Genomic DNA, 13,891 nt, shown 5'->3' with positions numbered 1-13,891 from the left:
AAGCACCTCCCACCATGCCCTCCCTTTAACACTGGGGATCATATTTTTTTTTTTTGAGACAGTCTCTCACTCTGTTGCCCAGGCTGGAGTGCAGTGGCGTGATCTCAGCTCACTGCGACCTCCGCTTCCTGAGTTCAAGCGATTCTCATGCCTCAGCCTCCTGAGTAGCTGGGATTACAGGCATGCGCCACCACTGCCAGCTAATTTTTGTATTTTTAGTAGAGATGGGGTTTCACCATGTTGGCCAGGCTGGTCTCAAACTCCTGACCTCAAATCATCCACCCACCTCAGCCTCCCAAAGTGCTGGGATTACAGGCGTGAGTCACCACACCCAGCCAGGATCACATTTTAACATAAGATTTGGAGGGAGAGATAGCCAAACTATATCAGTCCTGAAAGTGGAATTTTAAGGCTTTGGTAGGTTTGGTCCATTTCTGAGCTCTGAGCGTTTTCTTATTTTCTGGCACAAGATGTTCCGGCCTTCATCTTTAACTTTACTTGCCCTGGAATCAGCCATTTCTGCAAGGAGCTCTGGTTCCTGTTAATGGATAATTATATTTAGAAACCAAAATCTGGGTGCTAGCTGTGCTCATTGCTGCTGGGGCATCGTTACTTCTAGGCCCTTTCGGTGAACAGAGATGTGTGTATGTACATATATATCTACATCTGTATGTCTACATCTATATGTGTACACACATACACCACACACACATACATACATACTTTGAGTTCATACAGCATCCTGGGAATCTTAGTCATCCCTCGTTGCATATTTGCATCTCCCTTCTTTAACAGTGAGAGCATTGGTTCCTAGCATCAATAATTCACTCATTTGTTCAGTCTACAATATACAGAAAGTAGAGTCAGAATTGCTGCACCCACGTCACTGTGGAAAACCAACCTACTGAATATAATACACAATTTGTTTGTATGCCTTTTATCTTTAGACTAAGGATAATGTCAGGATCTCAACCTCTGCTTTCTTATTGTTTCCATTTATTTGTCTGGTTGACCATTGCCTATCCCTTTACTTTTAGCCTTCTCGAATCAGTTTGTTTTAGTTGTATTTCTTGTATACAACATACAGCTGGATCTTGCTTGTGAGTCAATCTGGAGATCTTCTTTTAATAAGCCTTCTTAAGGCCTAATAACATTAATTGATTTGGCTGGTATGTTTGGTCTAAACTCTGACATGTTGTTTTATTTTATAATCATTATGTATATTAAGTTGCAATGACTTCTGTATTAGTCAAGGTTCTCTAGAGGGACAGAACTGATAGGATAGATGAATATATGAGGGGGATTTTATTAAGGAGTATTGACTCACACGATCACAAGATGAAGTCCCACAGTAGGTTTTCTGCAAGCTGAGGAGCAAGGAAGCCAGTCTGAGTCCCAAAACCTCAAAAATAAGGAAGCCGACAGTGCAGTCTTCATTCTGTGGCCAAAGGCCCTGCCAAACCACTGGTATACGTCTAAAAGTCCAAAAGCTGAAGAACTTGGAGTCTAATGTTTGAGGGCAGGAAGCATCCAGTATGGGAGAAAGATGAAGGCTGGAAGACTCAGAAAGCCAGCTCCTCCCATCTTCTTCTGCCTGCTTTATTCTAGCTGCCCTGGCAGCTGATTAGATGGTACCCACCCAGACTGAGGGTGGGTCTGCCTTTCCCATTCCATTGACTCAAATGTTAATTTCCTCTGGCAACACCCTCACAGACACACCCAGGAACAATACTTTGCATCCTTCAATCCAATCAAGTTGACACTCAATATTAACCATTATAAGTCTACCCCTTGTCAACTTAAAACTGTACACATCTCCTGAAATCACACATAAATCTTCAAGTAAAGACAATAATAAGGTCATAATTACACCTAACATAATACAGCTATCCCTCGTACAACTGGAAGCACACTAATTCTTAGCCTAAATGCTGTTACGTAAAGTTAACACCTAAGTGCTGATATGAAGTCAATAAATCTTATGTCACATGATAAAGGAAAAAGGAAATAACATGAAGATATTTTCTTAATACAGGTGTAAACATGCACAGACATATTTTTAACAAAATAAGGAGGAAATCCTCATGACAATTACAGTCCTCGTTTCTGCAACTGCTCATGTGGTCATAGCTGATATTGATAACTACCTTCTTCTACTATCCATTCTGTATTCCCCTTGCCTTCAGCAAACACCTCAATGGATTGTGGTGTTTTACCCAGTAGAGTGACCCAAACCTTCTTTCCTGAAGAGTCTGGGCCATTTGTAATCCTGCCTGGATTGGGTTGGTGTAGTTTCCCATTGACCTTAATCACAGGGCATGGTAATACTAAGAGACACCCTAAGGGATCTCCTGTATTCCACACATACTCTTCTTTACCTCCGTTGTGGAGTATTAGACTGATTTCATCTTGATAGTGTGGGTCAGTCACCCCAGCCAACACTATAACTCTCATTGTAGCCTGTTGACTTACACGTAGGAGGAGCCCAAAGTAGCCAGGTGGCAGTCTTAACTTCCAGTTTAATGGAATCATTGTTGTGTCTCCTGGTGGCAGCATTCCTCCCTCTGGAACTAAGATCTCTAGGCTGGCAGAACATAATGTTGCAGGAACAGGAAGCAAAAATTTTGCTAGTGGGTCACTAGGGGTGATGGTGAATGGTGCCACTTCCACTTCCACACCTTGATTCAACTTAAGGGTTCTCGGTATACACTCAGGTTTAATAATTTGGTAGAATGACTCATATAACTCAGAAAAGTACATACTTATGATTACAGTTTTGTTACAGCAAAAGGATACAAGTAGAACCAACCGAAGGGAGAGATGCATAGGGTGAGGTCTCAGAGGGTCCCAGCCATGAAGCTTCTGTTGTTCACTTTCATGTCACCCTCCCAGCACATTGAGATGTGACAATATGCACAGTATTGCTGACCAGGGAAGCAGTATTGTTGACAAGGAAAATATAGATATATTTTCAGTCTTTGTAGTTTTTATTTCCCATAAATGTAATATATAAATGTAATCATGCAGTATGCAGCCTTTTGAGTCTGGCTTCTTTCACTTAGCATAATACATTTGAGGTTCATCCATGTCGTTGCATAAATCATTAGTTCTCTCATTTTTATTGCCAAGTGGTATTACATTGTATGGAGGATTCCAGGTTGTTATCCATTCACTGGTTGGAAAACCTTTTATATGTTTCTAGATTTTGATCATTAAAAATGTAGCTGCTATATAAATGTTCATGTACAGGCTTTTGGGTTTACCTAAGTTTGCATTTCACTGAGGTAAATAAACGTGGGAGTGGGATTGCAGGGTTGTATGGTAGATATACATACATATGCATTCCTGCTTATGACAGGAGAGGTGCAGTTGCTCTACATCCTCACCAACACTTAGTATTGTCAGTTTTTTCCCCATTCTAATAGGTGTGTAGTAGTATCTCATTGTGGTTTTAATTTACAGTTCCTTCATGCCTAATGATGTTGAGCATCTTTTTATGTGCTTATTTGCCATCTGTTTATCTCCCATGGTGAAGTATCTCTTTTGCCCACTTTAATTTTGAAAGTTTTTTTAATATATTCTCAATAAAAATTATTTGCCAGATATTTGATTTGCAGATATTTTCTTCCATTCTGTGTCTTTTTAATCTCTTAACAAGTGATTTTTGAATTTTGGTGTCACATCTAAGAAATATTTGTCTAACCCAAGGTTAAAAAGAGTTTCTTCAATCTTCGAGTTTCGAAGCAGGTGAACCTGCTTCACAACATGCAGTTCATTCATTTTCATTACTATACAGCATTCCATTGAATGATTGTGCCACAATTTACCCATTCTACTGTTGATGGACATTTGGATTTTATCTGTGATCTAGTATTAGAAATAGTGCTGCTATGAACATCCTTATATTTGTTTTCTAGAGCACATATGCCTGATTTTCTCTAAGACGTGTACCTAGGAGTAGAATTGCTGGGTCATGGTATATGCAAACCATTAACCTTTGTAAATAATGCCAAACTGTTACCAAAGCGATTATACCAGTTTATATTCTTGCTAATAGTGTGTAAGAGTTCTCATTTCAACACAATATTATGTTATTTTAGTCTGTTTAATTATAACCTTTCTTGTGGGTGTATAGTGGTGTCTCAATGTGGCTTAATTTTTCACTTACCTGATTGCTAATGGGGTTGAGTACATTATCTTGTGTTCATAGATCATTTGGTTTTGCTTTTCAGTGAAGTACCTATTCACTTCTCTTATCCATTCTTTTGTGTGTGTTTCTTATTGATTTGAAGGGGTTATTTTATATATTCTACATACGATACCTTTATCCCTCATGAATATTGCCAGTAATTTCCCCATCTGTGGCTTGCCTTTTCATTGTAGTACTTTTGATCTTGTAACACTTGTCTTTTCCTTTATGAGGAGTGCTTTTCATGTTTTGTTACAGAATTCTTTCCCTACTCCAAAGCTTATGAAAACATTTTCCTGTATTATAGACACTTAATTGGTTACCTCTCACATTAGATTTACAATTTACCTGTAGCTGATTTTTATGTGTGGCTAGAGGGGTTAAATTTCATTTTCTCCATATAGATATCTAATAACCCATCCACATCTATTGAAAAGGTCATCTTCTCCCTACTGCTTTACTGTGCCAACTTTGTCATAAATCAGGTGTCCATACATGTTTGGATTCTCTTTTTAGTTCCACTGGAGTGTTTGTCTGTCCTTGTGCTGATAATGACATTGTCTCAAGTATTCTCTTACTTAGTTTTTTTTAACCATGATTTGTGATTCTCCCACAAAGTAGATCACTAACTTGATATGAAATAGACATCCAGTATTGAGTCATCATGATGAACCAGGAACCCAATCAGAAGTTCCCGTGCATTTTATCCTCATCATCTAGTGGTCAGCATTTTAAAATAAAAGGAATGTACCATTACAGGGGCTAGTGACATTTGAAGATGTAGCTGTGGATTTCACCCAGGAGGAGTGGCAGTACCTGAACCCACCACAGAGGACCCTGTACAGAGACGTGATGCTGGAGACCTACAGCAACTTGGTCTTTGTGGGTAAGAATAGCTTCCTTAGGTAATTTTGCGGTTTATGATTATTGCATCCAATGGAAGGCATTTCCTTTCTCAGTTCCCCCTTTTCTCTCCTGAAAAACTGTTTGTGAGCTCAAAATGCAGGTTAAATGGTTTGACTTTACCATTATGTCAAGCAATAGATTCCTTGTGCTGCCCCCAATATGTAACTTCTTCTGTCTCAGAGGCTCTGAAAGCCAAGGAGGTATCACTGTCATTTCTCATCGACAGGGCAGCAGGTTACCAAACCAAACCTCATCCTCAAGTTGGAGGTAGAAGAATGCCCGGCAGAAGGAAAAATCCCATTTTGGAACTTTCCAGGTAAGTGGAATTTTGACCCAGGCTCTGGGGACATGAAGTTCCACCCTATTAGTCAGAGGTGAGGCCCTCTGACAGGGCTTTCAGGAATATCTTAGGAAAAGATTCTGGCCCTTGGCACTGTTGGAGGACAGGGACATGAACACCTCAGACACAAAACTGACACTCCCGCTGTCCCCCATACACCAGGCCACTCTCCTTAAGTTGGTGCTTACCTGCAAGTTTCTGCACAGTTCCTTTTGTCCCATATGAAAGAGTCTTTTAAATGCCACAACCCCCTGGCCTTGCCACTTTCACGACTCTCACCTGTCATCGACTTATCTAAAGCCAGGCCCACATTAGTCACAGGCCTGGACTCTAATGCTCTAATTTCAGATTGAACAACCTGAGTCCAGTCTTCTCGTTCAGTTTAGATATTTGTCAGTTTTGCTCTCCTAAAACATCTTGATTATCTATTTTTTAAAAGTAGCTTTATTGAGATATAATTCACATATCATAAAATTCACCCTTTTGAAGTACAGAATTCAGTAGTTTTTAGTATATTCACAGAGTTGTACAACCATCACCACTACCTAATTCTAGAACGTGTTCATCACACTGAAAAGAAGCCCCTACTCCCTAGCAGTCATTCTCATCCCTCTTCCCCTCACTCCCTGGCAACGACTGATCTATTTTGTCTCTATGGTTTTGCCTGTTCTGGACATTTTATTTAAATGGAATCAGACAAAATGTGGCCTTTTATGTCTGGTTTCTTTCACTTGGCATGTTTTCAAGGTTCATCCGCATTGTACCATGTATCAGTACTTCATTCCTTTTTATGGAGGAATAAAATTCCATTGTTAGGATAGAACACATTTTGTTTGTCCATTCATCAATTGATGGAAATTTTGCTTGTTTCAACTTTTTGGTTATTATGGATAATGGTGCTGTGAACATTGATGTACACATTTTTGTGGTGATATATGTTTTGTTTCTTTTGGGTAGATACATAGGATTGGAATTATACCATGTGGTGGTATAAAAGGAACTGTATGTTTAACGGTTTTTTTTTTTTTTTGAGACAGAGTCTTGCTGTGTTGCCCAGGCTGGAGTGCAGTGGTGTGATCTTGGCTCACTGCAACTTCTGCCTCCTGGGTTCAAGCAATTTTCCTGCCTCAGCCTCCCGAGTAGCTGGGACTACAGGTGCGTGTCACCACACCCAGCTAAATTTTTGTATTTTTAGTAGAGATGGGGTTTCACCGTGTTAGCCAGGATGATCTCGATCTCCTGACCTTGTGATCCACCTGCCTTGGCCTCCGAAAGTGCTGGGATTACAGGCGTGAGCCACCGTGCCTGGCCCCACTGGAATAATTCTATAAAGAGAAATTGCTTCTTATCTATTATTTTGCTACCATGAGTTACATATTGTACAGAAAAGACAGGCTCAGTGATTGAGCTTTTCCATTTATTTACTAGTTTTCAAAATAATTGATTTTGTAGCATCATCCAAAGGTGACCACTAAGTTATATCTTTTTTGTGAATCATTTATGGACTTATGGGTGTATACATTTCTATGTTTTAATCCATTGTCTTATTTTCCATGTTACACATGACACTGTCCCATCTTTGGCCAGTGGAATCTCCTTCAAGTTGGCTCCTGAGTCTTTGGTAGCTTCCTTGCTTTCTGGTGTTACAACATGTCCCAGGCTCCTTTTGTATATTTCCTGCCTCTGACCTAGAATTGGTGATTTCTTCAAGGGGCTCTGGTTCTTTTTAGTGGAAAATAATGTTTTAAGCCCACAATTTAGAGGTTAGAGAATTGTTTTGAGGCCTTTTCATTGACAAAGCTAGGAACTATTATGTATACATTTTTTACAGAAAAAATATCTCATGTTCAAATTAATATTTCCAAATCAAATTTTGAGCTTAAAGGTTTTTAATTTATGAATCTTACATCTGACAGTAGTATTGTTAGTATTCTTCTTGAGGCTGTTGCTTGTGTATAGCGAGTTGAATGAATTGAGGTAATCATTTTGGTGCCATTGAGAATCAAGACTTTCCAGCATGGTCATTAGGAAACGCAGCAGAAAGAATATTTACTATTATTAAGGAATCCTTTTATGTTCAGTTTTGCTTTATGATTATATAAAATAGTTACAAAAGATATATTGGTTCCAAAGTCCAACACAGAAAACAAGGTATATTCAGAAAAGTCCAGCTTCTTTCCCTTTCCATTCCATTCCCTTCCTTCCTTCCTTCCTCATAGGTAACCTTTATTAAAATTTAAAGGTTTATTCTTCCATCACTTTTTACAACATGAGCCTATAAGAATATATATTTATTCGTTTCCTACTATGCACAGTTTTTTAAACATTTTAAAAAGTTTTAGTTGACACATAATTGTACATATTTATGGAGTATGGTGTGATGTTTTGATACATATATACAGTGTGTCATGATCAAATTAGGGTAATTAGTATATTCATCACATCAAATATTTGTTTCTTTGTGGGGAGAACATTCAAAATCTTTTAGCTGTTTTGAAAGATACACTATATTGTTAACTATAGACACTCTGCTGTGCAATGTAACATGGAAACTTATTCCTCCTATCTAACTATATCTTTGCACCCATTTACCAACCTTTCCCTATCCTCTCCTCCCCTCTTCACCTCCCAGTGTCTGATCACTATTCTACTCTCTACTTCTATGAGAGTAACTCCTTTAGCTCCCATATATGAGTGAGATCATGCAGTATTTGTCTTTCTGTGCCTGGCTTATTTCACTTAACATAATGTCCTCCAGGCTTATCCATGTAGCTGCAAATGACAGTATTTAATTCCTTTTTATGGCTGAACAGTATTCCATTGTGTAAATAGATGACATTTTCTTTATCCGTTGATATTCCTTGATGGACGTCTTAGGTTTGATTCCATGTCTTATAACACCTTTATTGCTTCCTTCAAACCTCCACTCCAAGTTGTTTTTCCCTCTCTTTTAGCAAATGATCTCATCTCATTCCTTGCTATAAAAGAAGCAAAGTGTTGAAATTTATACCATAACACACACACACACACACACACACACCCCACACACACACTTTAAAAACCCTTCAGCTTCCCTCTCCTATGGCTCAAAATAACCTCCAGCATCACCCAGTTTTTCCCTTTGTTTCCTGCCTCAGGTAACAGTGTATGCACAGTTTTATTCACCGTTTTTCACTTAATATTCTAGAACATGTTAAATATATAAATATACTCTTTCTTTTTACAGTAATGTAGTGATTCTTAAAAATCATAATAGTAGTAGTTGTAATAGTAGTAGTGGTGGTAAATGATTTAAAGTACTTCCTGTGTACCCTGCAAGCCCTGTTGTAAGTAATTTAATTCTCTCAATATCCATTTGGGTGGGCACTGTTATAATTCCTTTATGGGTTGAGAAGTAAGATACAAATAGTTTAGATCACTTGCCTGAGGTCATAGACCAAGTGAAAGGTTGAGCCAGGATTTTCTCCTGGGCTAGAGAGCCCAGGACCCTAACCACATGGGCCAAACTGCTTCTTACCACCTAAGAAGGTTCAGATTCAGCAGATCTTTGGTGGAGCTTGGGTCCCATGGAGAGCATTTTGTAAAAAGTTCCTCATGTGATTTTGTGTTCATCTCTGGTTAAGAACTAATGCTTAGCTAGCCAAAGAAAGGAAGTCACAGGAAGAAAAACCACAGCTGCACAATCCATGTTAAAATTCAGTATCACTATAGCAAAATGTTAACACTATTGAATCTAAGTGGTAATATGAGTAGTTACTGTACTCTTCTTTCAACTTTTTCTATGCTTGAAAATTTTCATGTAAAAATTTGGGGAAAAGTAAGAAGAAAAGTAAACTATAAAAAAAGATTTAAAATTCACCATATGTACAAAAAGTACTTGCCATATCTTATTAACTTCAAGATGCCATAGATTTAAAGACATACCACTAAGAAAGAAAAATTGCCACCAGTTAACCTATGACATTGATTGTAAGATGCATCTGGATTCAGAGATGTTAAAATGTGAAATAATGTGCTGCTTGCAATTGATGAAATTAAAGGCAAAGCTTTGCAATTTTAACTGTTTAAATGAGTGATACAGATGATTGACTACTTTAGAAGTTAATAAAAATTTAAGTTATATAGGAAGATCAGAGTAAGCTTTTTAGAAAAGACTGACCTGCCTCTTGAAAGTTATCTAGATTCTGAATATAGCAAAATATGGAACACAGGGCTATGTGGGTGATGGAACATGAAGAAGGGTTTGGAGTACAGAATAGGCAGAGGTTTTAGTGGAAATAGTATAGGCAGGAGCAGAGAAGGTGGTGTTGAAGAACTATGAATGCAAGCTTTGATGGATACACGGGTGAACCCAGACTGGGCAAATATTTTTAGCTTTTTGTTTTTGTCAAGCTAATCATTCTGTATTTTTCTTTCATTCATTGAGAATGTGGATTCAGTGTTAACTAGTCTGAGACATGAGTCTGGGAATCACGCTGTTGCATTTCCACCTAGACAGAAATTCTGTAAGTCAGGTACAGTTAAGACTTCATATGATACTGGCCTGGTGTGATGGCTCACACTTGTAATCCCAGCACTTTGGGAGGCTGAGGCGGGAGGATTGCTTGAGACCAGGAGTTTGAGACCAGCCTGGGCAACATAGTGAGACCTTGTCTCTACGAAAAAATACAAAAATTAGCCAGATGTGGTGGCTCGCGCTTGCAGTCCCAGCTACTTAGGAGGCTGAGGTGGGAGGATCGCTTGAGCTCAGGAGGTCAAGGCTGCAGTAAGCTGTGATTTTGCCCCTAAACTCCAGCCTGGCAACAGAGCTGAGATCCTGTCTCTTAAAAAAAAAGTTTATATGATAACTGAAGATCAAGGGTATAAGTTTTGCAGAGTTGATGGAAGTCAGGTATGACGTATAAATAGAGGTAAGAAAGACTGAGGTGTCAGGGTAAGATTGTTCTTGGTAACAAAAAGACCAGCAGGTGGGAGTTTAGTAAAAAACTCTCTCTCCAGGAACTCTGATAAAATGAGATTATAGTATCAGCTTTCATATGGCAGAATAATTCTAAAGAAGGTCTGCTCCATAATGTCAAAGCATAAAGGTGGTTTATTGTACTTCTTTCTAGAAGTCTGTCACGTTGATGAACAGATTGAGAGGCAACATCAGGATGACCAAGATAAATGTCTGCTGATGCAAGTTGGATTTTCTGACAAGAAAACAATTACCACCAAGAGTGCTCGTGACTGTCATGAGTTTGGAAACATACTTCATCTGAGTACAAACCTTGTTGCTTCAATACAAAGACCCGATAAACACGAATCATTTGGAAATAATATGGTAGATAATTTAGACTTATTTAGTAGAAGTTCTGCAGAAAATAAATATGATAATGGATGTGCAAAATTGTTCTTCCATACTGAGTATGAGAAAACAAATCCTGGAGTGAAGCCCTATGGCTATAAAGAGTGTGGGAAAGGTCTTAGGCGAAAGAAAGGCCTTAGTCTACATCAGAGAATTAAAAATGGAGAGAAACCCTTTGAATGTACTGCATGTAGGAAAACCTTCAGCAAGAAGTCACACCTCATTGTACATTGGAGAACTCATACGGGAGAGAAACCTTTTGGATGTACCGAATGTGGAAAAGCCTTTAGCCAAAAATCTCAGCTCATTATACACTTGCGAACTCATACAGGAGAGAGACCCTTTGAGTGTCCTGAATGTGGAAAAGCCTTCAGAGAAAAGTCAACTGTCATCATACATTACAGGACTCACACAGGAGAAAAACCTTATGAATGTAATGAATGTGGAAAAGCCTTCACTCAGAAGTCCAACCTCATTGTCCATCAAAAAACCCACACTGGAGAGAAAACCTATGAATGCACTAAATGTGGAGAATCTTTCATACAGAAGCTTGATCTAATTATACATCATAGTACCCATACAGGAAAGAAACCCCATGAATGTAATGAGTGTAAGAAAACTTTCAGTGATAAGTCAACTCTCATTATACACCAGAGAACTCATACGGGAGAGAAACCTCATAAATGTACCGAATGTGGGAAGTCTTTCAATGAGAAGTCAACCCTCATTGTGCATCAAAGAACTCATACAGGAGAGAAACCCTATGAATGTGATGTGTGTGGGAAAACCTTCACGCAAAAGTCAAACCTTGGTGTACATCAGAGAACTCATTCAGGAGAGAAACCCTTTGAATGTAATGAATGTGAGAAAGCCTTCTCTCAGAAGTCCTACCTCATGCTGCATCAGAGAGGTCATACAGGAGAGAAACCTTACGAGTGCAATGAATGTGAAAAAGCATTTTCACAGAAATCATATCTCATTATACATCAAAGAACTCATACAGAAGAAAAACCCTATAAATGTAATGAATGTGGCAAAGCCTTCAGAGAAAAGTCAAAGCTCATTATACATCAGAGAATTCATACAGGAGAGAAACCTTATGAATGTCCTGTGTGTTGGAAAGCTTTTAGCCAGAAGTCACAGCTCATAATACATCAGAGAACTCACACGGGAGAGAAACCCTATGCATGCACTGAGTGTGGCAAAGCCTTCCGAGAAAAGTCAACATTCACTGTACATCAAAGAACTCATACTGGAGAGAAACCCTATAAATGTACAGAATGTGGGAAAGCCTTTACCCAAAAATCAAACCTTATTGTACATCAGCGAACCCATACAGGAAAGAAAGCCCATGGAAGAGGCCACACTCGGAAGTCAAAGTTCATGGCACATTAGAGAGCTAATCAGCAGTATCTATTATGGACACTGAAAGAAAGTTGTGTCAATTTTACTCACATTTTAAAAGTATATTTTGACTTGTGGTTTAAATATGGGAGTAAATTCAGCCTTTCTTCTTTTCATCTCAGTCATAACCCAAAAGCTACGGGAGAAAAAGCAGAAGTGTAATCTCTGTATCTGACAAAATTAGGAGACAGCTACAACCCTGATGAGAGGGCTGCCACAGGCAGAGGAAATGAAGCACTGGTGCAGGAGATTTCAGAGTGAGCGTGCTCAAGGCTGCAGATGCGAGACACCACTGGTAAGGACTGTTAGCTGAGGTTCGGGATATACCCCGAGGCGCGGAACCATAGATATAACAGTGGTAACAGTGCGTGGGCAGGTAGGAGGTAGGATGTTTCCTAGACCATTTGGGGTCTGAGGAGAAACAGGCTGGGGCCTCGAGAAGGAGTCACTCAGACAAGCCATATTTGTAGAAAGTAGTCTACTGATGGGAGCAACAGTTATGGCGTGCTGGGGGAAGAGAAGGGACTTTTCCTTGTGAAGAGCCCTACAGCTGCCCCTATTTACTGACTTGGGAGAAGTAAAGTCAGAAAGAACGAACAGCTGTGGGGGGAAAAAATTCTCAGTTGTCAAAAAAAAAACTGATCTGCTTAGAATGTGGCCCTGGTTTATTTTCCCACATGAACCTCCAGCAAATAGCAAGTCCAGGAAAAACTCTTCTCATTCAAAGAGGAATTATTCAAAAGTAATCAAAACCACAAATGCATTTGGTTTTTGGGCCAGCAATTCCACTTCTAGGAATGTACATACTCACACATGTACAAAATGATGAACATACAGAAGTATTCATTAATGCACTGTTTGTGAAAACAAAAGATTGGAAGCTGTCTAAATGACACCATATCAGGGTTCTGGTTCCCTAAATTGTGGTATCTTCATACAGCCTACTCCTGGGTAGACAATGAATAAATAAGGAGAACTTGGAAACCATTTATGTAGTGATGTGGGATAACCTTCAGTTTATGTTATTAGGTAGGAAAAATAAGGTTGAGGACAGTGAGTATAATACACTGCCATTTGTATATAAAAAGGAGAAAAATGGTAAGTACATAATTGTGAATTCATAAGTTATCTCTGGAAAGAGACATGAGAACCTGGTAACCCTGATTACCTTGGGAGGGGAAGGGGCAGTGGTGGCTGGGGGGATGGAATTGAAAGGGAGACAACTGTATCCTTTCATAGCTTTTGAAAATGTGGGTGTACTATGTACTATGTGGATGTACTACCTTTTCAAAAATAAAACATTTAAAAAGCTATTTTGTTTTACTGTTATAGTAAAGTCACAGTCTAGGTACAGGATTTTATAACATTTAATATAGATATGCTCAATGTAGAGTTTATTTTTGGTGAATAAATTGAAGAACCAAGCAGATAGAACAACAGTTATTCAATCAATTCCAGAGGCACATAGGCATTATTTTCCTGAGGTTGCCAAATGAAGTGATTCTCCGGTCAGCTGGGACCACATTAGGTAACTAAAATAATTGAGACTGGAACATGCACAGTGAAATCTGTGAAAAGATCCTGTACTAAAGCCCACCGAGGACTTTCCATATCTTAACGAAATGATTTTTATTACATAATTCATACAAACGCTTTTTACAAGTGCTGCAAAACACGAATCCATAGAGAGGTTGAATAACTTGCT

At 38.9% G+C, this 13,891-nt stretch overlaps 1 protein-coding gene across 5 annotated transcripts in view; it reads left to right on the top strand.

Annotated features, from left to right (window-relative positions):
• ZNF182 (zinc finger protein 182) overlaps nt 1-13,499 on the top strand; it is a 32,231-nt gene extending 18,732 nt beyond the window's left edge. For 4 of the 5 annotated variants that reach the window (XM_055375686.2, XM_019018795.3, XM_019018794.3 and 1 more), the window contains exons 4-6: nt 4,949-5,075; nt 5,322-5,411; nt 10,547-13,499. In XM_055375686.2, coding sequence (XP_055231661.1) covers nt 4,949-5,075; nt 5,322-5,411; nt 10,547-12,177 — 1,848 coding nt within the window. In that variant the 3' untranslated portion in view covers nt 12,178-13,499. Of the gene's footprint in view, nt 1-4,948; nt 5,076-5,321; nt 5,412-10,546 lie in introns of those variants that run through there. The other variant, XM_019018798.3, reaches the window with a different exon arrangement.
• Nucleotides 13,500-13,891: the final 392 nt, after the last annotated feature.

This window comes from Gorilla gorilla, chromosome X (assembly GCF_029281585.2).
Source record: "Gorilla gorilla gorilla isolate KB3781 chromosome X, NHGRI_mGorGor1-v2.1_pri, whole genome shotgun sequence".
In the NCBI taxonomy this organism is placed as follows: domain Eukaryota; kingdom Metazoa; phylum Chordata; class Mammalia; order Primates; family Hominidae; genus Gorilla; species Gorilla gorilla.
This window is presented reverse-complemented; position numbering and strand designations above follow the sequence as displayed.